This window comes from Giraffa tippelskirchi, chromosome 7 (assembly GCF_054371585.1).
Source record: "Giraffa tippelskirchi isolate mGirTip1 chromosome 7, T2T-mGirTip1v1.2.pri, whole genome shotgun sequence".
In the NCBI taxonomy this organism is placed as follows: Eukaryota; Metazoa; Chordata; class Mammalia; order Artiodactyla; family Giraffidae; genus Giraffa; species Giraffa tippelskirchi.
This window is the reverse complement of record NC_137281.1, coordinates 45,697,613-45,725,594: the sequence shown is the minus strand read 5'-3', so window position 1 is coordinate 45,725,594 and position 27,982 is coordinate 45,697,613. Positions and strand designations below refer to the sequence as shown.

Genomic DNA, 27,982 nt, shown 5'->3' with positions numbered 1-27,982 from the left:
CTCCCATTCTGAAGGCTGTCTTTTCACCTTGCTTACAGTTTCCTTTGTTGTGCAAAAACTTTTAAGTTTAATTAGGTCCCATTTGTTTACTTTTGCTTTTATTTCCAATATTCTGGGAGGTGGGTCATAGAGGGTCCTGCTGTGATTTATGTTGGCGAGTGTTTTGCCAATGTTTTCCTCTAGGAGTTTTATAGTTTCTGGTCTTACGTTTAGATCTTTAATCCATTTTCAGTTTATTTTTGTGTATGGTGTTAGAATGTATTCTAGTTTCATTCTTTTACAAGTGGTTAACCAGTTTTCCCAGCACCACTTGTTAAAGAGATTGTCTTTTCTCCATTGTATATTCTTGCCTCCTTTGTCGAAGATAAGGTATCCATAGGTATGTGGATTTATCTCTGAGCTTTCTATTTTGTTCCATTGATCTATATTTCTGTCTTTGTGGCAGGCAAATTCTTAACCACATTCTTAACCACTAGACCACCAGGGAGATCCAAAATTTCCTTCTTTTTGAGGTTAAATCATATTCCATTGTGTGTATATACCATTTTGTTTATCCATTCATCTGCTGATGGATATTTGGGTATACTACTACCTTTTGGCTACTGTGTATAATTATATGGCAAATAAAAGTGTGGTTATAAAGAGGTTGGGTACATGCTCAGTTTCTAAATCATGTCCAATTCTTTGCAATCCCATGGACTGTAGTCCTCCTGGCTTCTCTGTCCATGGGATTCTCCAGGCAAGAATACTGGAGTGGGTTGCCATTTCCTTCTCTAGGGGATCTACCCAACCCAGGGAGTGAACCCATGTTTGTTTTATCTCCTGCATTGGCAGGTGGATTCTTTATCACTGAGCCATCTGGGAAGCCCTATAAACAAATTACAAACAATTCAAAAATATTTGTATAGAATTAACTAGACTCAGTAATCTGCAAGCAAATTAGCAAAATTTTTCTGTTTTGTATCAACTGGGTTTAAAATTAATAGAAACGTATACATACAAAATGTAGAAAATAAAGAGATAAAGCTACAATAAAAAATGTACTTTTACATATTACTTGTAAGACAATGCAGCTGGCTATTCTAAAGGAACATCTAGATGCCCTTTCTGCCAAGCATGGCACTGAGCAAGTCAGTTTAACACGAACATGATTTCACTACACACAAATTAGGTAACCAATGACCCCTCACTCATAAAAGCGGTTCTGCATTTACAAATGACTCTGTACACAGCAGTTACATGCATCAGAGAAAAATGGAAACACTAGAGTCAAGATCAAATTAACATTTGTGATTAGGCCCCTTTTAGCCCACAGATTCAAGCCAAATAGCCCTCACAAGTCTACACAGTTAAAAGATGCAGAGGAAACAAAGGTCACTATGAACATATCACTTATAAAACTACTTCCCATTCAAACAACGTGCTTTCATTTCCTCTTGCAGCAAACAAGGATAATAGAAATACTTGTATCATTGTTATGAGTAATAAAGTGAAATGACACCAATAAAGCTTGAAAATTGCTTAGCACTTAGTAATAAGCATTTCACATAAGTGTTTCCGTCATTATTATATTCCCCATAGATACCAGCATTATCTACAACCATCCTAGAGACTTTCCGATCTCTCCATTCATATAGATGTTTTCAAGATAGATGTAATCAAAAAATGCAATGTTAATCAACTATAAAATGAAAATAACGCATCTCACAAAGATACAGAATTTCATTATGTTAATGAAAACACTTTTTAAAATGCTGGTGAGACACAAAATAGCAACTGAAGTAGGGAGAACTAAGCACGATGAAGGGATGGGACCATCCAAACATATATTTTAATACCAGCATCTCCAATTTCATTTACCAATAAATTTCCCCAGGAATCCTATGATGGCATACACCATGACCATTTACTTCCCCCAGCTTTATCTACTAGCAATACACATTCTTCTCCACCTAGAAAATTTCTACTCACTGTCCTCAGAATCTCAGTTCACATGTTACTTCCTGTAATCTTTCCCATACTCCCCAGAAATGTCTCTCCTTCCATGGCCCCACAGCACTGAACTGACGGGACTGTCCTCAGTACTCAGACTGTACTACATTAAGTTCCATAAGCATGTCTTCCCTGCTAGACTCTTAAGTTCTTTGAAAGCATGGGCTATGTTTTCAGTGCCCAGCACGGTGCATGACATAAAAGGCACACAAGATGCATGATAAATTGAACTGAATCCTAGATTTTAGAATTGGGAAGGGCCAAAAAGAGAACATTTGTTTTCAGATGTAAAAAGGAGACTCAAAGAATGAGTGACTTGCCCAAGTCACAGAGACAGAGGCTGTGACAAGACTACTACTCAAGTTTTCTTTCCCAGTAAAATTAGTGAGGATAGTACAGTGTGTCTCGTTCACTGTTCCAAACTGGTTCCTCAAGCACAGAACGGAGATATATAAGAGATCCTCAAGTAAGTGGTTTTTTATTACAAACACTATAAATGTCAATCCATAAATGTTGAGAAATAGACAAATGCTAGTTTAATTTTTGCACCATTCTTACATCAACTCCCAACTAAGAATTCAGAGAAATAAACAAAATCACCTCGTACAACATCATATTATATGAAAGCAATATATGTCAAATATTTTGCTTTTTGGCCTTAGCACATTTAAAGTGAAGCCTGTTTCCAGGCTTACAGGTTTTGAGAAGCCTGTCTACACAAACTGAATAGTGAGATAACTAAAACTGACATACTGTACACCAACATGCAAAAACATTACTTATACAGTACAGATTATGTCAAACCCTAATAAAATGCAAGTGACAGCTTGCCTTTGTGAAAACTAGACGCAAGGATTCACATTTTGAGGAAGTTCAAGTTCACCAGCCAACAGCTACACCACGTTTTGCTGCCAGCATGGAGAGGCGCTAAGGAGAATGCCTACTTCCAGTAAGTAAAAGACTTGGATTTCATCAATGGGGAAGTCAGTAAGAGAGCCAGGGCGCCCAATGAACAAATGTTAAAGGAAACAAGCAGTCTCTTTTTTGTCTCTCAGAATTAATGGATATCAGATAGTATAAGTCCTTCCAGGAAATTCACCTAAGCCAGTCACTAGAATTCTCTGACACACACTGCAATCTAAGAGGCCGGCTAAAAAAGGCCCGGGCACTATTAAGGACCCTCCAGAAGGTATTTCTTGCACAAGAAAGGGACACGAAAGCACTACCAGGCACAAAGGTAGAACCGTCAGCAAGGGAGCAGCCTTTGGGCGGGTCCCAACGCCACCTCTGAGCCTCAGGCCCTCCGTACGCCCCCGTTCCAGCCAGACGCCCAGACCCAGCACTAGAGATCCCCTCAAGGCGGGGCGGTGGCCAACTCCACTCAGAGGGGTTGCAGGCCCTTACTGACTCTCAGAGCTACCGAGCGAATACACCCCTCAGAGAGCAACTGGCAAGGCCAGGCGCCGCCGCCCACCCGATCCCGGATCGGCCCGCCTGCGGCCTTCCCCGGCCTGTCCCCCAACCCGTAGGCCAAGCCTGGCTGGTATTAGCCCCGATCCAGCTGCTGGGCCCCGACTCCGCTTGCACGGTTCCAAAGCGGTGGGAGTGAGCAGTAGCTGGGAAAAGGGTCAGCCCGGGGCCCGCCGCCCCTCAGCACTCACCATGGCGACTCCCCTAAGCCTGCAGCTAGCAGCACCCACCCCGCGCCGAGCCTCCCGCGGTCAGGTGACTCTGCGGCCCCTCCAAGCCCCGCCCCCTCTAGCTCCGCCTTCGGACCCAGCAGAGGGCTCCACGATTGGTCCCCCAACTCCCGCGTATTTATTGGTCCCTGTCACTTCACGGAGAACTGACGGACCTAGGCGCCAGCCAATCTCTCCACAGGGTGTGAGAGGGCGGGGCAGTGCGGAGTAGCGGGGAAGCTCTCGGGGGCAGGAAGGGGCAGCCGGTGGGAAAGGCAGTATTCGAGTCTCTCTAGAAAGGGAGGAATGGAATGAGTGGGAACCACCCCAGCACATTCACTTTTTGCCTTGACGTGTGTACTCTCGGCGCGCACGCGCAGAAGGATGGCCAGGATTGGTTTGTGGGGCAGTCGTAACTTTTAGTCCCAACCAATCCAGATGCAGCGAGAGGGAGGGGCCCAGCCTTAACTGGCGAGCGCCGCATCTACGCGCGGGTTTCGTCGGGTCTCAGCTGTGGTTGTCTTCCTAATCCGCGCGATGGAGTCTGGTCTGATCCGGCGTTTAGCTCCGCGCCTGGGTATCGCCGAGCCGGAGGTGCTGAGGTGAGTCCGGCTGCGCACGCCCCAGTATCCCTGCGCCCTCCTCAAATGGGGCCCATGCTTTTCCCGCGCAACGGCAGGATTGAGGCTCGACAAGAAAATCCTACCGACAGTGGGCTCTGTGAGTTGGCCGGAGGGGCGAGCGGCCCCGGGGACCAGCTAGCGTTGTGGGATGCACGGTGATGGGAAAGGGAGAGAGCAGAGAACTTGGGTCGTTTCCCTGAAACTTACTGAGAGTGCGTTTATGGCAGACCCCAAGGAGGGCAGTGTCTGGTGGCAACGACACGCAGGAAACGAAATAGGATGGGTGTGCGGAGCCGCCGCGGGTGGGGCGGAGCGCGGCCCGTGCCTGCTTTTAATTTAAACAAACAAACAAACAAAACTTTCCAGACAGCTTCGGAGGGGTTGCCGTTTGCGCTGAGACTCGATTGATAGAAGCTGCCAGCCACGGGAAGATGTGGGAAGAGGGCCCAAGCTGGCACAGCAAACTGTACAAAACCCCGGAGATGGGAAGGGCCTTTGCAAGATCCAGAGTTAGAAATAAAGTATTTCTAAATACTTTAAACTATGGAGGGCAGGACTTAACTCTGGAGGGCAGGGCTAGGTCGGGTGCCTGGGCTGTGGATTAGTTGAGGGAAGGGAAAGAGCACTTCTTATAAGACAGGAAGTATGGCCTTCTGCACTCTTAATCATTTAGAACAGTGGTTCTCAAAGTGTAGTCCCTGGACTAGCAGCATCAATATTTTCTTGTCACTTGGTAGAAATGCACATTCTTGGGCCCCACTCTAGGCCTACTGATCAGAAACTTGGGGCTTGTTTTCACATGCTCCAGGGTGACTGTCATGTACACTAAAGTTTGAGAACCACTGATTCAGAGGAAGGAGGAACCCTGATCTCACCTGCCTGCCTCTGCTGTCATAGTTCATGCTTGTTCCATCAATGGAAGGCTGAAAGAAGGGTTGGCCTTTTTGGGAGGATTTCAAGAACTTAATTCTTCCTGAAAGGACTCGAGCACAGTGATGTTTGGAGGCAGAGGGTTTGTTCTGTCTTGTAGAACCCTGTCCTCCCCCAAAGGATGTGCGTTTCATTCCCAGCCCCAAATAAACGTGCTTAAGAGTTAGGGTCAGAATGAAATCCACCAGGCTGAATTTATTGTTTACCAAAGTATTGGGCAAACTTCTGAAAAAGAAAGAGTTTTAGTGAATGTGTTGCTTAGGAAAGCGGAGGAGTACTTGCGACTGTCCCATGTGAAGTGTGTTGGCTTGTCTGCACGAACCACAGAAACCAGCAATGCAGTCATGTGCTTGGACCTTGCAGCTTCCTGCATGAAGTGCCCCTTGGACAGGGTAAGTAGGTCCCATTGGTCTGAATAATCTGGTGTGGCACTGAAGTTTAATCATATGTTTTCATCTCTGGTTGTACTATCCCCTGTCACAACTCTGTTTTAGAATTTTCATCTAGAATATGTTATTCTAGATGGAAATTCAGAACTATTTTGTCAAGTTGGAGAAAAAAAACTTTTTTGCAACGATCTCTTTACTCTACTACATACTTTCCCTGAGCACTTCTTTCCTTATACAAAGCCATCTATCAAACTGCCACTAGCATCATCCTCCTAAATCACATATTTAAAACCATTGTATTATTTTTCTTCCAATGTCACAGTGGTTGAGAGCCAAGCTATGGCAAGACTTACATGTTGAGACCAGATCTCAACACCGCCAGTTACTAGTTCTGTGAGTCTCTTGTTTCCTCATCTATCAAGTAGGATAAGAGGTATCCATTTCACTGGATAATTGTAAGGAAGAAACACAATATACTATATGTAGCACTCTTTTTTTTTTTAATTAGTTTATTTTCTGTTTTTTAACTTTACAATATTGTATTTGTTTTTGCCATACATTGACATGAATCCACCGTGGGTGTACATGTTTTCCCCTTCCAGAATGCCCCATCCACCTCCCTCCCCATCCCATCCCTCCAGGTCATCCCGGTGCACCAGCCCCGAGCACCCTGTATCATGCATTGAACCTGGACTGGCGATTCGTTTCACATATGATAATTTACATGCTTCCATGCCATTCTCCCATATCATCCCGCCCTTGCCCTCTCCCATAGAGTCCATAATACTGTTCTATTTATCTGTGTCTCCCTTGATGTCTCGCATACAGGGTTATCTTTACCGATTGACTAAATACAATTTATATGTGTTAGTATACTGTATTGGTGTTTTTCTTTCTGGCTTACTTCACTCTGTATAATAGGCTCCAGTTTCATCCACCTCATTAGAACTGATTTGAATGTATTCTTTTTAATGGCTGAGTAATATTCCATTGTGTATATGTACCACAGCTTCCTTATCCATTCATCTGCCGATGGGCATCTAGGCTGCTTCCATGTCCTGGCTATTATAAACAGTGCTGCGATGAACATTGGGGTACACGCGTCTCTTTCAATTCTGGTTTCCTAGGTGTGTATGCCCAGCAGTGGGATTGCTGGGTCATATGGCAGTTCTATTTCCAGTTTTTTGAGCAATCTCCACACTGTTCTCCATAGTGGCTGTACTAGTTTGCATTCCCACCAACAGTGTAAGAGGGTTCCCTTTTCTCCACATCCTCCCCAGCATTTATTGCTTGTAGTCTTTTGGATAGCAGCCATTCTGACTGGTGTGAAATGGTACCTCATTGTGGTTTTGATTTGCATTTCTCTGATAATGAGTGATGTTGAGCATCTTCATGTGTTTGTTAGCCATCTGTATGTCTTCTTTGGAGAAGTGTCTGTTTAGTTCTTTGGCCCACTTTTTGATTGGGTCGTTTATTTTTCTGGAATTGAGCTGCAGGACTTGCTTGTATATTTTTGAGATTAATTGTTTGTCCGTTGCTTCATTTGCTATTATTTTCTCCCATTCCGAGGGCTGTCTTTTCACCTTGCTTATAGTTTCCTTTATATATGTAGCACTCTTAACACAGCGACTTCACTTTCACTTTTCACTTTCATGCATTGGAGAAGGAAATGGCAACCCACTCCTGTGTTCTTGCTTGGAGAATCCCAGGGACGGGGGAGCCTGGTGGGCTGCCGTCTATGGGGTCGCACAGAGTCGGACACGACTGAAGCGACTTAGCAGCAGCAGTAACACAGTGCCTATCACATAATACTACATTGATAAAATGGTGGCATTGTAAACACCACTGGCTTCCAATGGGTTGGCTCCCCATTACCATCAAACTCTCCAGCCTCTCTTGAACCCTGCTAACCTCAAGCTACACTGTTCACTTGACAGACCATGCATCTTAATGGCTGACTTTTAAATGCACTGCCTTTATTTTTTTAAACCCAGGATGCTCTTCTAGCAAGCTCCTGTTTGTCTTAAAATGATCCCACTTTGCTATTACATCCTTTATTAAGCTTTTCTTCCCCAGGCAGAGTTGGTGTCCCTCAGTTGTTGTTCCTCCTGTTTCTCTCCCACTTTCTGTCTCCTGTCCCTTTCGCACACACTCACCCTCCCCACGCCACTCCCACTACTTCCCTCCTTCATTTTTCCAATGGATTATGAATTGGCACCTTTGTTAAAACAAGTAACCATGTATATGTCTTCTGTGTTTTCTAATTCACGGGCTTCCCACGTGGGAAGCCATTCTCCAGGTGGTAAAGAATCCACCTGCCAATGCAGGACACACAAGAGACATGGGTTCTCTCCCTGGGTTGAGAAGATTCCCTGGAGTAGGAATTGGTACCCCAGTCCAGGATTCTTGCCTGGAAAATGACATGGGCAGAGGAACCTGGCAGTCCATGGACCTGGTTACAGTCCATGGGACCTCAAAGAGTCAGACACAACTAAGCGTGCACACATGCACACACACATGCGCGTGCACACACACACACATTTTTTAGCTCACAGCTTGGCATTGGTAGCACTATGTTGTATTTTAAATTATCTGCACACATGTTTGACATGACTGCCTTTCTATAGGTATAAGCTTATTGTGAGCAGTACTTAACTTGCCTGACATGGTTACTGATTTTTGAGTGCTGCTACTGCTAAGTCGCTTCAGTCGTGTCCGACTCTGTGCGACCCCATAGACGGCAGCCCACCAGGCTCCGCCGTCCCTGGGATTCTCCAGGCAAGAATACTGGAGTGGGTTGCCATTTCCTTCTCCAGTGCATGAAAAGGAAAAGTGAAAGTGAAGTCGCTCAGTCATGTCTGACTCCTAGCGACCCCATGGGTCTGCAGCCTACCAGGCTCCTCCACCCATGGGATTTTCCAGGCAAGAGTACTGGAGTGGGGTGCCATTGCCTTCTCCAGATTTTTGAGTAAATGAAGCTAAACTTTTAGGTAGTGTGACTTGCCACAGAAATAATTAATTTTGAAAAGTTGACTTATTAAACAAGTGTTAAAGGTACTAATATAGAGCACTTATGATTTTTATGATTCATTTCTTTTTCCTTTCAAAGGCTTACTTAATTAAACTTTCTGGCTTGAACAAGAAGATGTATCAGAGTTGTCTTAAATCTTTTGAGTGTTTATTGGGCCTGAACTCAAATATTGGAATAAGAGACCTAGCAGTACAGTTTAGCTGTATAGAAGCAGTGAACTTGGCTTCAGAGATACTGCAAAGGTATGAGGCATATAATTAAAACTCAATACTGATACGTAAAATGGAAGTATCCAATGTCCTGATAATTTTCAGTTTAAAACATAACATGCTGAAGTGACAGAATGTGTTTCTTATACATTTAAACTTATACATTTATGAGTTCTTATTTGCATTTTCAGTCCCTTTGAAACAATATTTTCTAACAAATAACTCTGCGAACACTGCTTTTATTTAGCTATGAGTCCAGTCTTCCACAAACACAGCAAGTGGATCTTGACTTATCCAGGCCGCTTTTCACCACTGCTGCACTGCTTTCAGCTTGCAAGTAAGTATTCCTTCTACCATTCAGGAAAGTCTATAATTGATAAATAAATTTCTCATTCGCAAAGAATACTTCTAATTTAGTTGATTTCAACTAATTAGCATATTTTCCTAAATAACATTAATCGTGGCCAAGTGACCTGAGTCTCAGTTTATCCCACAACAGATCTGACAACTAGAAATTAGTGTTGCCCGAAGCCTACTTGCCAATATATATAAGCTGGATAATCTGATTTCAGGGTCTGCCTTTTATAAATCATGAAATCTGTCATTAAAATAGCATTTAGTTGTGATTTTTCCAGTCACATTTTCTAAGTATTGATTACAGTTCTTTTTCAAGTAATTTATAAAACATTTCAATAATAAATTCTTAATTTGAATCTTTGGGGTTATCTATATGTATACTGACTGAAATGTTACCCTGGAAATATTGATAATTGCTGTCTTCATCTAAAGTTGTCTTGGTCTCTCTTGCTGAAAAACTCCTCAGAGAACAAAATTAGTTGGCTGTTAGACAATAGGTTTTTTTACTACCTGACCACTAATTTTGATGTGTTTGGCTCCATTAGCTACTATTAGTGATTAATTGGCCTTAATAGAAAATGCCCTTTAATTTAATAAAAGTACATGGAGGGAATATGGCTATTATAGAAAACAAAATGGAAAACCTTACTTTTGAAACCAAGTCTCAGTGAGCAAAAAAAGATTCAAATAGGTCTGTTATCTGAAATAAGAGGCTTACTTTGTATTTTTCATTAGTGGTTGTTGTGAATTGTTATTAGGGAGTTTTTGGAGGTGAGAGTGATTTATATTCTTGTAGTAGCCTAAATATAAGCATCTTGAGTTAAAGTGAATTAAATATTTTAACATGCTGTAATTGACATTCAAATCCTGAAAGATGATGCTGTGAAAGTGCTGCACTCAATATTCCAGCAAATTTGGAAAACTCAGCAGTGGCCGCAGGACTGCAAAAGGTCAGTTTTCATTCCAATCCCAAAGAAAGGAAATGCCAAAGAATGCTCAAACTACCACACAATTGCACTCATCTCACACGCTAGTAAAGTAATGCACAAAATTCTCCAAGCCAGGCTTCAGCAATACGTGAACCGTGAACTTCCAGATGTTCAAGCTGGTTTTAGAAAAGGCAGAGGAACCAGAGATCAAATTGCCAACATCCGCTGGATCATCGAAAAAGCAAGAGAGTTCCAGAAGAACATCTATTTCTGCTTTATTGACTATGCCAAAGCCTTTAACTGTGTGGATCCCAATAAACTGTGGAAAATGCTTCAAGAGATGGGACTACCAGACCACCTGACCTGCCTCTTGAGAAACCTGTATGCAGGTCAGGAAGCAACAGTTAGAACTGGACATGGAACAACAGACTGGTTCCACATAGGAAAAGGAGTACGTCAAGGCTGTGTATTGTCACCCTGCTTATTTAACTTATATGCCAAGTATATCATGAGAAATGCTGGGCTGGAGGAAGCACAAGCTGGAATCAAGATTGCCGAGAAATATCAATAACCTCAGCTATGCAGATGACACCACCCTTATGGCAGAAAGTGAAGAAGAACTAAAGAGCCTCTTGATGAAGGTGAAACAGAAGAGTGAAAAAGTTGGCTTAAAGCCCAACATTCAGAAAACTAAGATCATGGCATCCTGTCCCATCACTTCATGGCAAATAGATGTGGAAACAGTGGCTGCTTTATTTTTCTGGGTTCCAAAATCACTGCAGATGGTGACTGCAGCCATGAAATTAAAGATGTTTACTCCTTGGAAGGAAAGTTATGACCAACCTAGACAGCGTATTGAGAAGCAGAGACATTACTTTGTCAACAAAGGTCCGTCTAGTCAAGGCTATGGTTTTTCTAGTGGTCATGTATGGATGTGAGAGTTGAACTATAAAGAAAGCTGAGCACCGAAGAATTGATGCTTTTGAAGTGTGGTGTTGGAGAAGACTCTTGAGAGTCCCTTGGACTGCAAGGAGATCCAACCAGCCCATCCTAAAGGAAATCAGTCCTGAATATTCATTGGAAGGACTGATGCTTAAGCTGAAACTCCAATACTTTGTCCACCTGATGCAAAGAGCTGACTCATTTGAAAAGACCCTGATGCTGGGAAAGATTGAGGGCAGGAGGAGAAGGGGATGACAGAGGATGAGACGGTTGGATGGCATCACTGATGTGATGAACATGAGTTTGAGTGGGCTCCAGGTGTTGGTGGTGGACAGGGAGGCCTGGCGTGCTGCAGTTCATGGGATCGCAAAGAGTCAGACATGACTGAGCGACTGAACTGAACTGAGCTGAATTGACATTCAGCAAATTAGTTAGTATCTGAGATTTACTAGAAAGAGTTCTATAAGGCATGAAGCGTTACAGTAGATGTCTTTCGTGTGTCCTGTTTGTTACATAACAGAAAATGTGTGTATTTTAATTCTCACAGTACAATAAATAACTAAATAAATAGCTTTAAAAGGTAAATTTGCATGGTTTTTAGCTAATGATATGTGTGTGAAGTAAAAGGAAAATTAAACAGTTGGGAGCTCTTCATAAAGCTTGGGTGGAAAGGAAATAAGTTGATAACTGGTTGGCCAAAGAAGATAACAGTACTGATCTTAAGAACAGCATTTTATCAAATTCTTTTGTAGGATTCTAAAGCTAAAGGTGGACAGAAATAAAATGGCAGCCACATCTGGAGTAAAAAAGGCCATATTTGATCGACTCTGTAAACAATTAGAAAAGATTGGGCAGCAGATCGACAGTGAGTAATTCATTCCATGTTTCAAGAATGTGTCACTTGAAAATGTAAACCTGCTGGTAAAAGTTAAATATTTTCAAACTTGCAAACTAGCTGCTTTCTGAATTATATATTTACTATAGATGAGATCAATTTTTAGTAAGAAAATTACGGTTTATTTTCAGTAACAAAATTACTGTTTGTTTTCAGATAAATAGCTTAATAACTAAAGCAACAATTTAAAAAGATTGCTGTAATTCTGTAAATTCATGCCTAGAGTAGATTCTCCCTTCTGAAGTCGGACAAGAAAAGCCAAAGAAAAGAGAAAGCAAGATAATTTCCCTTCTCCTTATCCTAGTATTTGGTCATTGGAGATATCTAATTTTTATTTGTGATCCAAAATACACCCCAAAACTGAAATAAAAATAGAAAAATGAACTTAGATGATATATATATAGATTTGTTTGTTTGTTTACTTTTTTCCCCTAAAGGAGAACCTGAAGATTCAGCTACTCCACCACAGAAGAAAAAGAAGACAGTGATTGAAACTTCAGCAAAGGGTGAGGCATGTTAATACTAGATGAAGATTGAATTTGGTACAATAGGATTAGTGTACAATGGATTTAATGCAGTGAACAGCCCTTTGCTGCTTTAGCAGCTTGCCTTAACAAGAGTCAGATTTTACATTTGCAGCAACATGGATGGACCTAGAAATTATCATACTAAACAAAATAAGTCAGAGAAAGACAAATACCAATGATATCACTTACAGATGGAGTCTAAAATATGACACAAACGAACTTATATATGAAACAGACAGACTCGTGGACACAGAGAACAGGCTCATGGTTGCCAAGGGAAAAGGAGTGCAGGAGAGGGTTGGATTGGGAGTTTGTGACTATTAGATGCAAACTATGTATAAAGGATGGATAAACAACACGGTTCTACTCTGTAGCAGAGATAGCAGGGAACTATATTCAATGTCCTGTGACAAACTATAATGGAAAAGAATATAAAAAAGTATATATGTGTGTGTGTGTGTGTGTGTGTGTGTGTAACTGAATCACTTTGTTGTACACCAGAAACTATCACAACATTGTAGATCAACTATTCTTCATTTAAAAACAAGAAGAGTCAGATTTTAGCTAAATCCTGTCAGTTAGTCATTGATAATGCCAGTTTTCCAAGCAGTAGTTTACACAAGTACTGTGTAATTAAAAATATATCTGATGGCCAATAAACACATGAAAAGATGCTCAACATCACTAATTATTAGAAGAAAGAAAGTGTTAGTTGCTCAGTTGTGTCTAACTCTGTTTGACCCCATGGACTGTAGCCCACCAGTCTCTTCTGTCCATGGGATTCTCCAGGCAAGAATACTGGAGTGAGTTGCCATTTACTCCTCCAGGGGATTTTCCCAACCCAGGGATCGAACCCGGGTCTCCCACATTGTAGGCAGATTCTTTACCATCCAAGCCACTAGGGAATCAAAACTACAAGGAGGTATCACCTCATGCTAGTGAGAATAGCCATCATCAAAAAATCTACAAACAATAAATGCTAGAGTGGGTGTGGAGAAAAGGGAACCCTTCTACACTGTTGGTGGGAATGTAAACTGATAAAATCATTATGGAGAACAGTATGGCAATTCCTTTAAAAGCTAGGAATAAATCTACCATATGACTCAGCAGCCCCACTACTGATCATATACCCTGAGAAAACCATAATTTAAAAAGGCACATGTACCCCAATGTTCATAGCAGCATTGTTTACAATAGCTAGGACATGGAAGCAACTTAGATGTTCATCAACAGATGAATAAAGATGTGGTGTGTATATATATACATATATACACATATACATACAATGGAATATTACTCAGCCATAAAAAGAACACATTTGAGTCACTTGTAGTGAGGTGGATGAACCTAGAGCCTGTTATACGGAGTGAAGTAAGTCAGAGAAAAACAAATATAGTATCAGTTCAGTCACTCAGTCATGTCTGACTCTTTGCAACCCCATGGACTGTAGCAAGCCAGGCTTCCCTGTCCTTCACCAACTCCTGGAGCTTACTCAAACTCATGTCCATCGAGTTGGTGATGCTATATTAAAGCATATATATGGAATCTAGAAATATGATATCGATGAGCCAATTGCAGGAAAGATTTGGAGACACAGATGTAGAGGACATAGTCAGGGAGAGAGTAGGACAAATGGAGAAAGTAACATCAACATATATACACTATCAGGTGTAAGATGGATAGCTGGTAAGAAGTTGCTGTGTAGCATAGGAAGCCCAGTCTGGTGTTCTGTGATGACCTGGAGGGATGGGATGGGGGGAGGGGAGGGAGGCTAGGAAGGGAGGGAATATATGTATAATTATGACTGATTTGCATTGCTGTATGGCAGAAATCAACACAACACTGTAAAAAATTTTTTCTTCATATTTAAATTTTAAAAAATAGAAGAAAAAGAATACATCTGAAGACAAACTGTTTAGGTTCAAATCCTGCTTTATCACCTACTGGCTGTGCAGTTTTAGGAAAGTGACAATTTCTGTCAACCTCAATTTCCTAATCTATAAAATGTGATTAATGTTAGCACCCATTTCATAGAATTGTGGTGAAGACTGAATGAGATAATACAATTAAAGTGCTTGGTTCAAGGCTTGATAAATGTTAACTATCATCACGAAGTCTTGAAATGCTTGGAGTATAAGGGAGCATGAAAAACCGATGTGTTAACTTCTGCTTCCACTTTTCATTTTTGGTATCTTCTTCCCTGTTACCTTAACTAAGATAGACATTTTAAAGTAAATAAGCTTACTTATTTACTCATTTCTTACTTACTCTTCTTTCTTACTTACTTCTTCTTTCTTACTCATTTATAACATAAGGATTTTGAAATAAAAAAAAGTTTTTTCTCTCATAGAAATAGAGAATGTAGTAGAGACCCTACATAAACCACAAAAAGATGAAGATCTGACACAAGATTATGAAGAATGGAAAAGGAAAATTTTGGAAAATGCTGCCAGAGCACAAAAGGCTGCAACACAGTGATTTCAGCTTCCAGACTAACTTGTACTGCAAACCAGCAGTGCATCTGCCAGCTCAAGGAAAATGTGAGGACTTTGGAAATTTGTTTTAACTCTTATAACAAAGATCCTATTCTTAACGGCAAAGAAGCCAGCCTTGGGGCTGAGCAGGATGGCTCTGACATGGGCAGCAAATTCATTAGATCAGCCACAGTGCCTGGTTGACTCAGCCTTGGCTCCCCACAAAATGTAATTGAAGCCATTTTGCTTTTTTGTTTTGTTTTAAGCAAAAGACAGTCTCCTGCCCTATCCATAATGTGAAATTCAGGCTGAATGGAGTCTAAAGATTTTACTTATGTTTTTGTGTAAATCTCTTGGTTTGAATAAATCCATATATGGTACAATCTTAATAAATATTATTTTTATATGCATTCAAAGTGTACTTGCTATCAGTTTGGGAGAATTCTTGCGATGCCAAAAGCTGTCTTCTCTAATGGGAAAAAAGACCCAGGTTGCTGAACTGAACCATACTGCTCCCCAGAGCACAAACTCTTGAATCAGGCTTTCTGGGTTTAAAACCCTGCTCAGTTCTTACCACCTGTGAAACCTTGAACAAGTTAATTAGCTTCTTTATCCTTCCTCTGGTTATCCCTGTAGCCAGGTGGTAAAGAATCTGCCTGCAATGCAGGAAAACTTGCAATGCAGGTTTGACCCCTGGGTCAGGAAGATCCCCTGGAGAAGGAAATGGCAATCCACTCCAGTATTCTTGCCTGGAGAATCCCACAGACAGAGGAGCCTGGTGGGCTACAGTCCATGGGGTCACAAAGAGCTGGACATGGCTAAGTGACTAACATACATCCTTCATCTGTAAGTAGGAATAAAAGAGATGTCTACCTCATAGAATGATTGGAAGAGTATCTGAGCCAATACATGGAAAGCATTTAGTGCAGCTCGTGGTATAAGTATTTAGTAAGTATTAAAATATAGAAAGAAACATTTATAGAGGTTTCACATAATTATATATTAGCATCATATTAAAAAATTAAGAAACAAACCAAGGTGTGACAACATGGATGGACCTAGAGAGTGTTAAGCTAAGTGAAGTAAGTCAGAGAAAGAAAAATACCATATGATCTCACACGTGGAATCTAAAAACAAACAGAAACAGACTCAGATACAGAGAACAAATCGGTGGTTGCCAGAGGGGAGAAGGGTCAAGGGGATGAGTGAAATAGATGAGGGAGATTAAAAGGTACAAACTATGTGCTATTTATAAATAAGTCATGGGGATGTAATGTACAGCATAGGGAGTATGGCCAATAGTGTAATCACTGTATGGTGACAGATGGTAACTAGACTGGTGGTCATTTCATAATGTATAGAAATATCAAGTCACTATATTGTACACCTGAAACTTATATAATATTGTAAGTCAATTATACTTTAAAAAAGACCAAGATTTATTTTCTTTGCTATCTACATACTGAAAAATATAACCTTACTAAATACTATTTATTTTAAAACTATGGAAAAGGACTGGGAAGATAAGTTGGTAGTGGTTCTAAGGATCATGCCAGACATAATTTTAACTAACATTAAGAACACATGATCTAAGTAAATATTTCCATGAAGAATGCAACAAAGTGATTGCATCTAAATTGTTTAAACCTATTTAGGGTGGTATCAGTAATGATAGTTGTTGCTTTTTTGCTATAAATAAAGTATAATACCTGCTACATAGAACAGAAGTAGCTAAAGGAGTGATTTTCTTCCCCTGGCCATTTTAATTCTAGACACTTAGCAAGCTGTTATGTTAAATGCCTTAATCAAATGATCCCAAAACAGGTACCACAGCCCTGTGGTAGATGGGAATGAATGTAAGCTTTGCAACCACATGCAGTTACATTTAAATTCTGACTCTGCCACTGATAGCCTAAGGAAATTTCACAACCTTACTGAGGTTCAGTTTCCCTGTTTAAAAAATTGATATATTATCTACCTTGTGAGAATTGAAGGTAATGTTTGTAAAGTGTGTGATACTTAGAAGGTATTCACTAAATAGTACTTCTGTTATTTGATCTAAAATGGGTGAGTCTTTTCCTCATTTATTTTAAGAAGGTATATAATCGGGTTTTGGTGCCAAGATTTAGATTCTAGCTTTGCATCAAAATTAAAGCACACTCATTTTTAAAAAATAAATTGTAGTAAAATACATATATAGTTTACTATCTTAACAGTTAAGTCAATATAGTCAGCAATGCTGTAGTGCTTCCCTGGTGGCTCGGTGAAGGATCTGCCTGCCAATGCAGGTGATACATGTTCGATCCCTGGGTGGGGAAGATCCCCTGGAGAAGGAAATGGCAACTCCTTTCAGTATTCTTGCCTAGGAAATCCCATGGACAGAGGAGCATGTTGGGCTGCAGTCCATGGGGTCACACAAGCGTCAGATGCAATTTAGTGACTAAACAAGAGTAGTGTTTAGTACATTCACATTATGTGATCTCCAGAACTCTTCACCCCATAAAGCTGACTCTGCCCATGAAACCCATTAACAACTCCTATTCCTCCCTCCCCCAGTCTCAGAAAACCACCATTCTACCTCTGAATTTGACTAATCTAGCTAGATACTTCATCTAAGTGGAATTATACAGTACTTTTTTGTGTGTTTTTTTCACTTAGCATAATGTCCTTGAGGTTCATCCATATTGTGGCATATGTCAGAATTTCTTTACTTTTTGAGGCTGAATAATTTACCATTGTGTGGATATACCACACTTTGTTTATTCATTTATCTGTCAATGAACATGTAGGTTGCTTTCACCTCTTGGCTGTTGTGAATACTGCTGCTATAGATGTGTGTGTGTGTGTGTGTGTGTGTGTGTATAGTGTTTCTTGGAGACCCTGCTTTCTATTCTTTGGGGCATTTACCCAGAAGTGCCATTGCTAGGTCATATGATAATTCTATTTAAAAATGTTTGAGGAACCACCATACTGTTTTCCATAGCAACTGCATCATATTACATTCCCACCAACAGTGCACAAGGGTTCCAATTCTCCACATCCTTGCCAACAGTCATTTTCTGTTTTTTTTTTTCTTTTTTGGCCAGTTCGGTTCAATCACTCAGTCGTGTCTGACTCTTTGCGACCCTGTGAGCTGCAGCACGCCAGGCCTCCCTGTCCAACACCAACTCCTGGAGCCTACCCAAACTCATGTCCTTGAGTCAGTGATGCCATCCAATCATCTCATCCTCTGTCGTCCCCTTCTCCTCCTATCTTGCCCAGCATCAGGGTCTTTTCAAATGAGTCAGCTCTTCACATCAGGTGGCCAAAGTATTGGAGTTTTAGCCTCAACATCAGACCTTCCAATGAACACCCAGGACTGATCTCCTTTAGGATGGACTGGTTGGATCTCCTTGCAGTCCAAGGGACTCTCAAGAGTCTTCTCCAACACCACAGTTCAAATGCATCAATTCTTCAGTGCTCAGCTTGCTTCACAGTTCAACTCTCACATCCATACATGACTACTGGAAAAACCATACCCTTGACTAGACGGACCTTTGTTGGCAAAGTAATATCTCTGCTTTTTAATATGCTATCTAGGTTGGTCATAACTTTCCTTCCAGGGAGTAAGCGTTTTTTAATTTCATGGCTGCAATCACCATCTGCAGTGATTTTGGAGCCCAAAAAAATAAAGCCTGACACTGTTTTCACTGTTTCTCCATCTATTTGCCATGAAGTGATGGGACCAGATGCCATGATCTTAGTTTTCTGAATGTTGAGCTTTAAGCCAACTTTTTCACTCTCTCCTTTCACCTTCATCAAGAGGCTCTTTAGTTCTTCTTCACTTTCTGCCATAAGGGTGGTGTCATCTGCATATCTGAGGTTACTGATATTTCTCCCAGCAATCTTGATTCCAGCTTGTGTTTCTTCCAGCCCAGCGTTTCTCATGATGTACTCTGCATATAAGTTAAATAAGCAGGGTGACAATATACAGCCTTGACGTACTCCTTTTCCTATGTGGAACCAGTCTGTTGTTCCATGTCCAGTTCTAACTGTTGCTTCCTGACCTGCATACAGGTTTCTCAAGAGGCAGGTCAGGTGGTCTGGTATTCCCATCTCTTGAAGCATTTTCCACAGTTTATTGGGATCCACACAGTCAAAGGCTTTGGCATAGTCAATAAAGAAGAAATAGATGTTTTTCTGGAACTCTCTTGCTTTTTCAATGATCTAGTGGATGTTGGCAATTTGATCTCTGGTTCCTCTGCCTTTTCTAAAACCAGCTTGAACATCTGGAAGTTCACGGTTCATGTATTGCTGAAGCCTGGCTTGGAGAATTTTGAGCATTACTTTACTAGCGTGTGAGATGAGTGCAATTGTGTGGTAGTTTGAGCATTCTTTGGCATTGCCTTTCTTTGGGATTGGAATGAAAACTGACCTTTTGCAGTCCTGTGGCCACTGCTGAGTTTTCCAAATTCGGTGACATATTGAGTGCAGCACTTTCACAGCATCATCTTTTAGGATTTGAAATAGCTCTACTGGAATTCCATCACTTCCACTAGCTTTGTTCGTAGTGATGCTTCCTAAGGCCCACTCGACTTCACATTCCAGGATGTCTGGCTCTAGAGCTTCTCCATTTTTGGCTGCAAAGAATATAATCAATCTGATTTTGTTGTTGGCCATCTGGTGGTGTCCATGTGTAGAGTCTTCTCTTCTGTTGTTGGAAGAGGGTGCTTTTGGTCAGTACCCATCCTAAATTGGCATGAGGTGGTATCTCACTGTGGTTTTGATTTGCACTCCCCGATGATTAGTGAGCATTTTTTCATGAGCTTATGGGCCACTTAGGAAAATGTCTTTTGAAATCCTTGCCTATTTTTTAATACGGACTATTGTTGTTGTTGAGTTGTTCTTTATATAGCGTAAATATCAAGCCTCTATTTAAAAAATGATTGCAAATATTTTCTCCTATTCCTAAGGTTGCCTTTTCGCTGTTAATTTCATGAGAATAAATCTTAGTACTATTTGTGACCTTTCTTATGCCTTTAAAACAAGCGATGGTAATTATTTTGATTATCTGGTAGAATAAGATAATCAAACCAAGAATAAGTTCTTGGTTATTTCTTTTGTCTTCTTTTTTTAAAATTTATTTTCAATTGGAGGATAATTGCGTTACAGTTTTGTGTTGGTTTCTGCCATACATCAAAATGAATCACCTTTCAACTATTCGGTTGGTGCAAAAGTAATTGCGGTTTTTTTCATTGTTGAAATTTGCTGTTTGCTATTGGAATACATTCTTAAATAAATGTGGTTATGTTACACATTATTTTAATGCACATTTCTCGCTTTATGTTTTTTTTGCTAATGACATTACTTGTTGTTTATTTTATGTTTATTTTCAATTATGGAAATGATGTTAGACAAAAAGCAAATTTGAGCAATTTTCTTACCTGAGTTCAAAATGGGTTTTAAAGCAGTGGAGATAACTCGCAACATCAACAACGCATTTGGCCCAGGAACTGCTAAGGAACATACAGTACAGTGGTGGTTCAAGAAATTTTGCAAAGGAGATGAGAGCCTTGAAGATGAAGAGCATAGTGTCTGGCCATTGGAAGTTGACAATTACCAATTGAGAGCCATCATTGCAAGCTGATCCTCTTGCAACTACACAAGAAGTTGCTGAAGAATTCAACATCGACCATTCTATGGTCATTAAGCATTTGAAGCAAACTGGAAAGGTGAAAAAGCTCAATAAGTGGGTGCGTCATGAGTTAACCACAAATTTTAAAAAATCATCATTTCCCAGATGATGACAGATTTTCTCTTAATCTGTGCAACATCAATGAACCACTTCTCAATTGGATTGTGGCATGCCACGAAAAGTGGGTTTTATATGACATCCAGTGATGATCAGCTCAGTGGTTGGACCAAGAAGAAGCTCCAAAACACCTTCCAAAGCCAAACTTGTACCAAGAAATGCTCATGGTCACTGATTGATGGTCTGCTGCCAGTCTGATCCACTACAGCTTTTTGAATCCTGGTGAAACCATTATATCTGAGAAGCAGATTGATGAGATGCACCAAAAACTGCAACGCCTGCAGCCGACGTTGATCAACAGAAAGGACCCAATTCTTCTTCACAACAATGCCTCACTGCACATCACACAACCAACACTTCAAAAATTGAACAAGACTGAGAATAAGGTGGCGGAGGAGTAGGTGCACATGGAGTACATCTCCCTCCACAGATACATTAGGAATACACCTTCATACGCAAAAGTGCATGCAGACCACTAGCTGAGAGTGGATAGGAGTACCTGATCAGTGGAAAAGAATATATAGAACCACGCAAAACTCGGTAGGACGAAGGAACTAGGAGGAAAAACAGGAGTGTTAGTAGGATTGAACCTGCCCTCAGCGGTTGGGGGAACTAAAGCAGGGGTCCGATCCCCACACTGGGGCAATTGTCTGAGTCAGAGGAGAAACATTTAAGGCTGAGAGTGGAACAGTTGATCTGTGGCAGCCTAAATGGAATGAGAATCAGACAGTCCTTGCCACAGCCATCTATACCCCGGACAGGAATGCTAGTCCCCTGGAAGGTGCAATGGCTGGGAGCTGGAGTTTACAGATTGTGGAGCAATCCCAGGGCGAGGGCTGCTGTTGACTGGAGAGATGGATTGAGGGGATGTGAGGGAGGAGACCATGGTGGGAAATGCCTGTGGAGGAAAGTCAGGCAGCCATGGAAGCAAGGTGATACTGCTGAGTCATGCATAGTGGGTGGAGCCACCACCATAGCCTCTCTCCCCCCACATTACTGCATCCGTAGCTGAACAATAGAGAGGCTGGCCCATTAAATGCCTGACGCACTGAACTACAGAGTAGGACCCCAGCCAGCGGGACCCCTCTATGTGCCTGATGTGCCGAACAACAGAGAAGGAGCCCAGGCAAGAGAGACCTCTTAAGTGTCTGAACGGGTGGAGCTATGGAAAAAGACTGGCAAAGAGGCCTTCTGATTGCCAGCTACAAAACGCTTGAAAAAAGACTCTGATAGGGCCATAACTCCTACGATGGAGGCAGTCCCTGTGCCTGCACACTTGGTGCCACCAGGGTTTCCACAAGCCAAGCAGCTGCACCACCTTCATTCTCAACTCTCACTGGGGCAGAGCTGCCAAAGGCGAAAAAAGTCTTGCATCTATCTGTGCAGGGTCGCTTCGGTCATGTCCAGCTCTTTGCGACCCTGTAGACTGTGGCCTGCCAGGCTTCCACAAACCACTGGGCCAACCTTAGGAGGGCAGACACCAAAAGGAAGAAAGAATTCAACCTTCTTCAAGGAAAGAATTCAACCTGGAAGAATTAAAGAATAAACATACAGAGACAAGCAACACAATTACTGAAATTAAAAATACTCTAGAAGGAATCAATAGCAAAATATCTGAAGCAGAAGAACAAATCAGTGAGCTGGAAGATAAAATGGTGGAAATAACTTCTGAAGGGCAGAATAAAGTAAAAAGAAAGAAAAAAACTAAGGATAGCCTCAGAGACCTCTGAGACAATATCAAATGCACCAACATTTGAATTATAGGGGTCCCAGAAGAAGAAGAGAAAAAGAAAGGGTATGAGAAAATTTTTGAAGAAATTATAGTAGAAAATTTCCCTAACATGGAAAAGAAAACAGTCAATCAAGTCCAAGAGCCACAAAGAGTCCCATACAGAATAAACCCATGGAGAAACATGCCAAGACACATACTGATCAAACAAAGACTAAACACAAAGAAAGAATATTAAAAGCAGCAAGGGAGAAGCAACAAGTAACATAAGTGTCTGTATGCTTAACAGGTGATCTTTCAGCATAAGCTCTGAAGGCCAGAAGGGAATGGCAGGACATATTTAAAATACTGAAAGGGAAAAATCTACAACCAAGGTTACTGTACCTGGCAAGGATCTCATTCAAAATTGATGGAGAAATAAAAAGCTCTTCAGACAAGCAAAAGTTAAGAGAATTCAAAGCAAACCAGCTTTACAACAAATGTTAAAGGGATTTATATAGTCAAGAAATACAAGAGAAGAAAAAGATCTACAAAAGCAACCCCAAACAATTAAGAAAATGGCAGTAGGAACATATATATCAATAATTACTTTAAATGTAAATGGATTAAATACTCCAACCAAAAGAAACAGGCTGGCTGAATGGATACAGAAACAAGACCCATTTATATATGCTGTCTACAAGAAACCCACTTCAGACCTAAAGACACATATAGACTGAAAGCGAGAGGATGGAAAAATATATTCCATGCAAACAGGAAGTAAAAGAAAGCTGGAGGAGCAAGCCTCACATCAGACAAAATAGACATTAAAATAAAGAAGATTACAAGAGATAAGGAAGGACACTACATAATGATCAAGGGATCAGTCCAAGAGGAAGCCATAACAATTGTAAATATCTATGCACCCACCATAGGAGCACCTCAAAATAAAACACAAACACTAACAGACACAAAAGGAGAAATTGATGGTAACACAGTAAGAGTAGAAGACTTTAACACCCCACTCACACCAATGGACAGATCATCAAAACAGAAAATTAATAAGGAAACACATATCTTAAATGACACATTAGATGAGCTGGATCTCAGTGATATCTTGAGGACATTCCATCCAAATGCAGAAGAGTACACCTTCTTCTCTAGTGCACATGGAACATTCTCCAGGATAGACCACATCTTGGGTCACAAATCAAACCTCAGTAAATTTAAGAAAATTGAAATTGTATCAAGCATCTTCTCTGACCACAATGCTATGAGACTAGATATCAATTACAAGAAAAAAACTGTAAGAAACACAAATACCTGGAGATTAAACAACATATTTCTAAATAACCAACAGGTTATTGAAGAAATCAAAAGGGAAATAAAAAAAATTCTAGAAACAAATGACAATGAAAACACAACAACTCAAAATCTATGGAATACAGCAAAAGCAGTTCTAAGAGGGAAGTTTACAGCAATACAATCCTACTTCAAGAAACAAGAAAAACATCGAATAGACAACCTAACTTTACACCTAAAACAACTGAAAAAAGAACAAAAAAGCCCCAAAATTAGTAGAGGGAAAGAAATTATAAAGATCCAAGCAGAAATAAATGAAAAAGAAATGAAAGACACAATAGTAAAGATTAATAAAACTAAAAGTTGGTTCTTTTAGAAAATAAACAAAATTGACAAACTTTTAGCCAGACTCATCAAGAAAAAAAGAGAAGAATCAAATCAACAAAATTAGAAATGAAAGAGAAGTTACAATAGACAATGAAGAAATACAAAGGATTATAAGAGACTATTACGAACAACTATATGCCAATGAAATAGATAACCTGGAAGAAATAGACAGATTCTTAGAAAAGTTCAATCTTCCAAGACTGAACCAGGAAGAAATAGAAATTATGAACAGCCCAATTACAAGCACTGAAATGGAAGCTATGATCACAAATCTCCCAAAGAACAAAAGCCCAGGACCAGATAACTTCACAGGATAATTCTATCAAACATTTAGAAAAGAGCTAATGCTTATCCTTCTAAAATTCTTTCAAAAAATTGCAGAGGAAGGACACTTCCAAACTCATTCTACAAGGCCATCATCACCCTGATACCAAAACCAGACAAAGACAACACAAAAAAAGAAAACTACAGGCCAATATACTGATGAACATAGATGCAAAAATCCCCAACAAAATTTTAGCAAACAGAATTCAGCAACACATCAGAAAGCTCATACACCATGATCAAGTTGGGTTTATTCCAGGGATGCAAGGATTCTTCAATATATATAAATCAATCAATATGATACACCATATTAACAAATTGAAAGATAAAAATCATATGATAAAAGATGCAGAAAAAGCCTTTGACAAAATTCCCAGCACCCATTTATGATTAAAACTCTTCAGAAAAAGAAGGCATAGGAGGAACCTACTTCAACATAGTAAAGGCTATGTATGATAAGCCTACAGCAAACATTATTCTCAGTGGTGAAAAACTGAAAGCATTCCCCCTAACATCAGGAACAAGACAAGGATGTCCACTTTCATCACTATTATTCAACCACTTCCACCACTATAGTTCTGGAAGTCCTAGCTACAGCAGTCAGGGAAGAAGAAGAAATAAAAGGAATTCAGATCAGAAAAGATGAAGTAAAGCTCTCACTGTTTGCAGATGACATCATACTGTACAGAGAAAACCCTAAAGATAATATCAGAAAATTACTAGAGCTAATCAGTGAATTTAGCAAAGTTGCAGGATACAAAATCAATACACAGAAATCACTTGCATTTCTATATACTGACAATGAAAAATCAGAAAGAGAAATTAAGGAATCAATCCCATTCATCATTGCAACAAAAAGAATTAAATATCTAGGAATAAACTTACCTAAGGAGATGAAAGAACTGTACACACAAAATTATAAGACACTAATGAAAGAAATCAAAGATGACATAAACAGATGGAGAGATATTCCACGTTCCTGGGTAGGAAGAATCAATATTGTGAAAATGACTATACTACCAGATGCAATCTACAGATTCAATGCTATCCCTATCAAATTACCGATTGCATTTTTCACAGAACTAGAACAAAAAAATGCACAATTCATATGGAAACACAAAAGACCCCAAATAGCCAAAGCAGTCTTGGGAAAGAAGAATGGAGCTGGAGGAATCAACCTTCCTGACTTCAGATTATACAAAGCTACCGTCATCAACACAATATGGTATTGGCACAAAAACAGAAATATAGACCAATAGAACAAGATAGAAAGCCCAGGAATTAACCCATGCATGTATGGGTATCTTATTTTTGATGAAGGAGGCAAGAATATACAATGGGGCAAAGACAGCCTCTTCATAAATGGTGCTGGGAAATCTGGACAGCTATGTGTAAAAGAATGAAATTCCTAACACCATACACAAAGATAAACTCAAAATGGATTAAAGACCTACATGTAAAACCAGAAACTATGAGACTCTTAGAGGAAAATAGGCAGAACACTCGATGACATAAATCAAAGCAAGATCCTCTATGACCCACCTCCTAGAGTAATGGAAATAAAAACAAAAGTAAACAAGTGGGACATGATTAAATTTAAAAGCTTTTGCACAGCAAAAGAAACTATAAGCAAGGTGAAAGGACAACCCTCAGAATTGGAGAAAATAATAGCAAATGAAACAACTGATAAAGGATTAATTTCCAAAATATAAAAGCAGCTCATACAACTCAATGCCAGAAAAACAAACAACCCAATCAAAAAGTGGGAAAAAGACCTAAACAGACATTTCTCCAAAGACATACAGATGGCTAACAAACACATGAAAAGATGCTCAACATCGCTCATTATTAGAGAATGCAAATCAAGACCACAATGAGATATCATCTCACACCGGTAGAATGGCCATCATCAAAATGTCTACAGACATAAATGCTGGAATGGGTGTGGAGAAAAGGGAGCGCTCTTGCACTATTGGTGGGAATGTAAACTGATACAGCCACTATGGAAGATGGTATGGAGATTCCTTAAAAAACTAGGAATAAAACCACCATATGACCCAGCAATCCCACTCCTAGGCATATACCCTGAGGAAACCAAGACTGAAAAAGACACATGTACCCCATTGTTCATTGCAGCACTATTTACAATAGCTAGAACATGGAAGCAACCTAGATGTCCATCAACAGATGAATGGATAAAGAAGTTGTGGTACATATACACAATGGAATATCACTCAGCCATAAAAAGGAACACATTTGAGTCACTCTGATGAGTTGGATGAACCTAGAACCTATTATACAGAGTGGAGTAAGTCAGAAAGAGAAAAATAAATATCGTTTTCTAACTCATATATATGGAATCTAGAAAAGTGGTACTGAAGAATTTATTTACAGGGCAACAGTGGAGAATAGACTTATGGACATGGGGAGAGGGGAGGAGAGGGTGAGATGTATGAAAAGAGCAACATGGAAACTTACATTACCACATGTAAAATATATAGGCAATGGGAATTTGCTGTATGGCTCAGGAAACTCAAACAGAGGCTCTGTCCCACCCTAGAGGGGTGGGATGGGCAGGGAGATGGGAGGGAGGTTCAAAAGGGAGGGAATATATGTATACCTATGGCTGATCCATGTTGCAGTTTGACAGAAAACAACAAAATTCTGTAAAGCAATTATCCTTCAATAAAAAATAAATTAACTAAAAAAAAAAATTGAATGAACTGGGCTATGAAGTTTTGCCTCATCTGCCACATTTACCTGGCCTCTCGCCAGCTAACTACCACTACTTCAAGCATCTCAACAATTTTTTGCAGGGAAAACACTTCCACAACCATCAGGAGGCAGAAAATGCTTTCCAAGAGTTTGCCGAATCCCAAAGCATGGACTTTTATGCTACAGGAATAAACAAACATTTCTTGTTGGCAAAAATGTATTGCTTGTAATGGTTCCTATTTTGATGAATAAAGATATGCTTGAGTCTAGTTAAAATGTTTTAAAATTCACGATCTGAAATAGCAATTATGTTTGCACCAACCTAATAGTTGTTGGGTAGGGGAATTACCTTAACATAGTCTTATCCAAATGCTCTCCTAGAGCTGGAATCCTTTACAATTTTTCAACACATTCATTCCCCAGCAATGGAAGCTTTCTACTTAGTGGGTTCATATATTCCAGTGCTGTTGTAAAGATTTTTGGAAGCTCATTTCTTTAACAGCTTCTCTTGGCTTATTTAACTGATTAAAAAATGTTTTATCACGAAAGTTTTCAAATGTATACAACAAATATATGTATCTTTACTAGAGGAAAATACACTGATAGCCCATATTGACTACCCAAACCCAACAGTTAAGATTTTGCCACACTTGCTTCACTGTATCTCCCTTTCTCCTGAAGTCATTTAATCCATATTATAAACACATTACTGTTATCATACCTCACAATATTAATACAAATAGAAGTTCTATCATCAAATATACAATTTAGAATTAAA

The 27,982-nt window shown here is 40.1% G+C and overlaps 2 protein-coding genes across 7 annotated transcripts in view; one reads left to right on the top strand and one right to left on the bottom strand.

Annotated features, from left to right (window-relative positions):
* Positions 1–3,715, bottom strand: part of VPS35 (VPS35 retromer complex component) — a 36,926-nt gene extending 33,211 nt beyond the window's left edge. For all 3 annotated transcript variants that reach the window (XR_014059045.1, XM_081507972.1, XM_081507971.1), the window contains exon 1: positions 3,654–3,715. Coding sequence is in view for 2 of the 3 variants with exons in the window: in XM_081507972.1 (XP_081364098.1) it covers positions 3,654–3,656 (3 nt within the window). In the remaining variant the exon portion in view is untranslated. The remainder of the gene's footprint in view (positions 1–3,653) is intronic.
* Positions 3,716–4,163: 448 nt separating this feature from the next.
* ORC6 (origin recognition complex subunit 6) lies at positions 4,164–20,273 on the top strand. 4 transcript variants are annotated; one of them, XM_081507974.1, is made up of 7 exons: positions 4,164–4,273; positions 5,487–5,616; positions 8,723–8,886; positions 9,101–9,190; positions 11,834–11,946; positions 12,414–12,482; positions 18,064–20,273. In XM_081507974.1, the coding sequence occupies exons 1-7, from the start codon at positions 4,209–4,211 to the stop codon at positions 18,174–18,176; spliced, it is 744 nt and encodes a 247-aa protein (XP_081364100.1). In that variant the 5' UTR covers positions 4,164–4,208; the 3' UTR covers positions 18,177–20,273. The 4 variants fall into 4 exon arrangements, with proteins under 4 accessions (XP_081364100.1, XP_081364099.1, XP_081364103.1 ...); XM_081507973.1 differs by lacking the exon at positions 18,064–20,273 and adding an exon at positions 14,854–15,387; XM_081507977.1 differs by lacking the exon at positions 18,064–20,273 and adding an exon at positions 14,854–15,387 and having other exon boundaries at positions 5,471–5,616.
* The last annotated feature ends 7,709 nt before the right edge of the window (positions 20,274–27,982 follow it).

Bases quoted from the DNA above. Each gene is read 5' to 3' on its own strand.
- ORC6 (XM_081507973.1), top strand. From the start codon at position 4,209: ATGGAGTCTGGTCTGATCCGGCGTTTAGCTCCGCGCCTGGGTATCGCC. The intron at 9,191-11,833 runs GTAAGTATTCCT...ATTCTTTTGTAG, and splicing joins GCACTGCTTTCAGCTTGCAA to GATTCTAAAGCTAAAGGTGG. The intron at 12,483-14,853 runs GTGAGGCATGTT...TTTCTCTCATAG, and splicing joins GATTGAAACTTCAGCAAAGG to AAATAGAGAATGTAGTAGAG.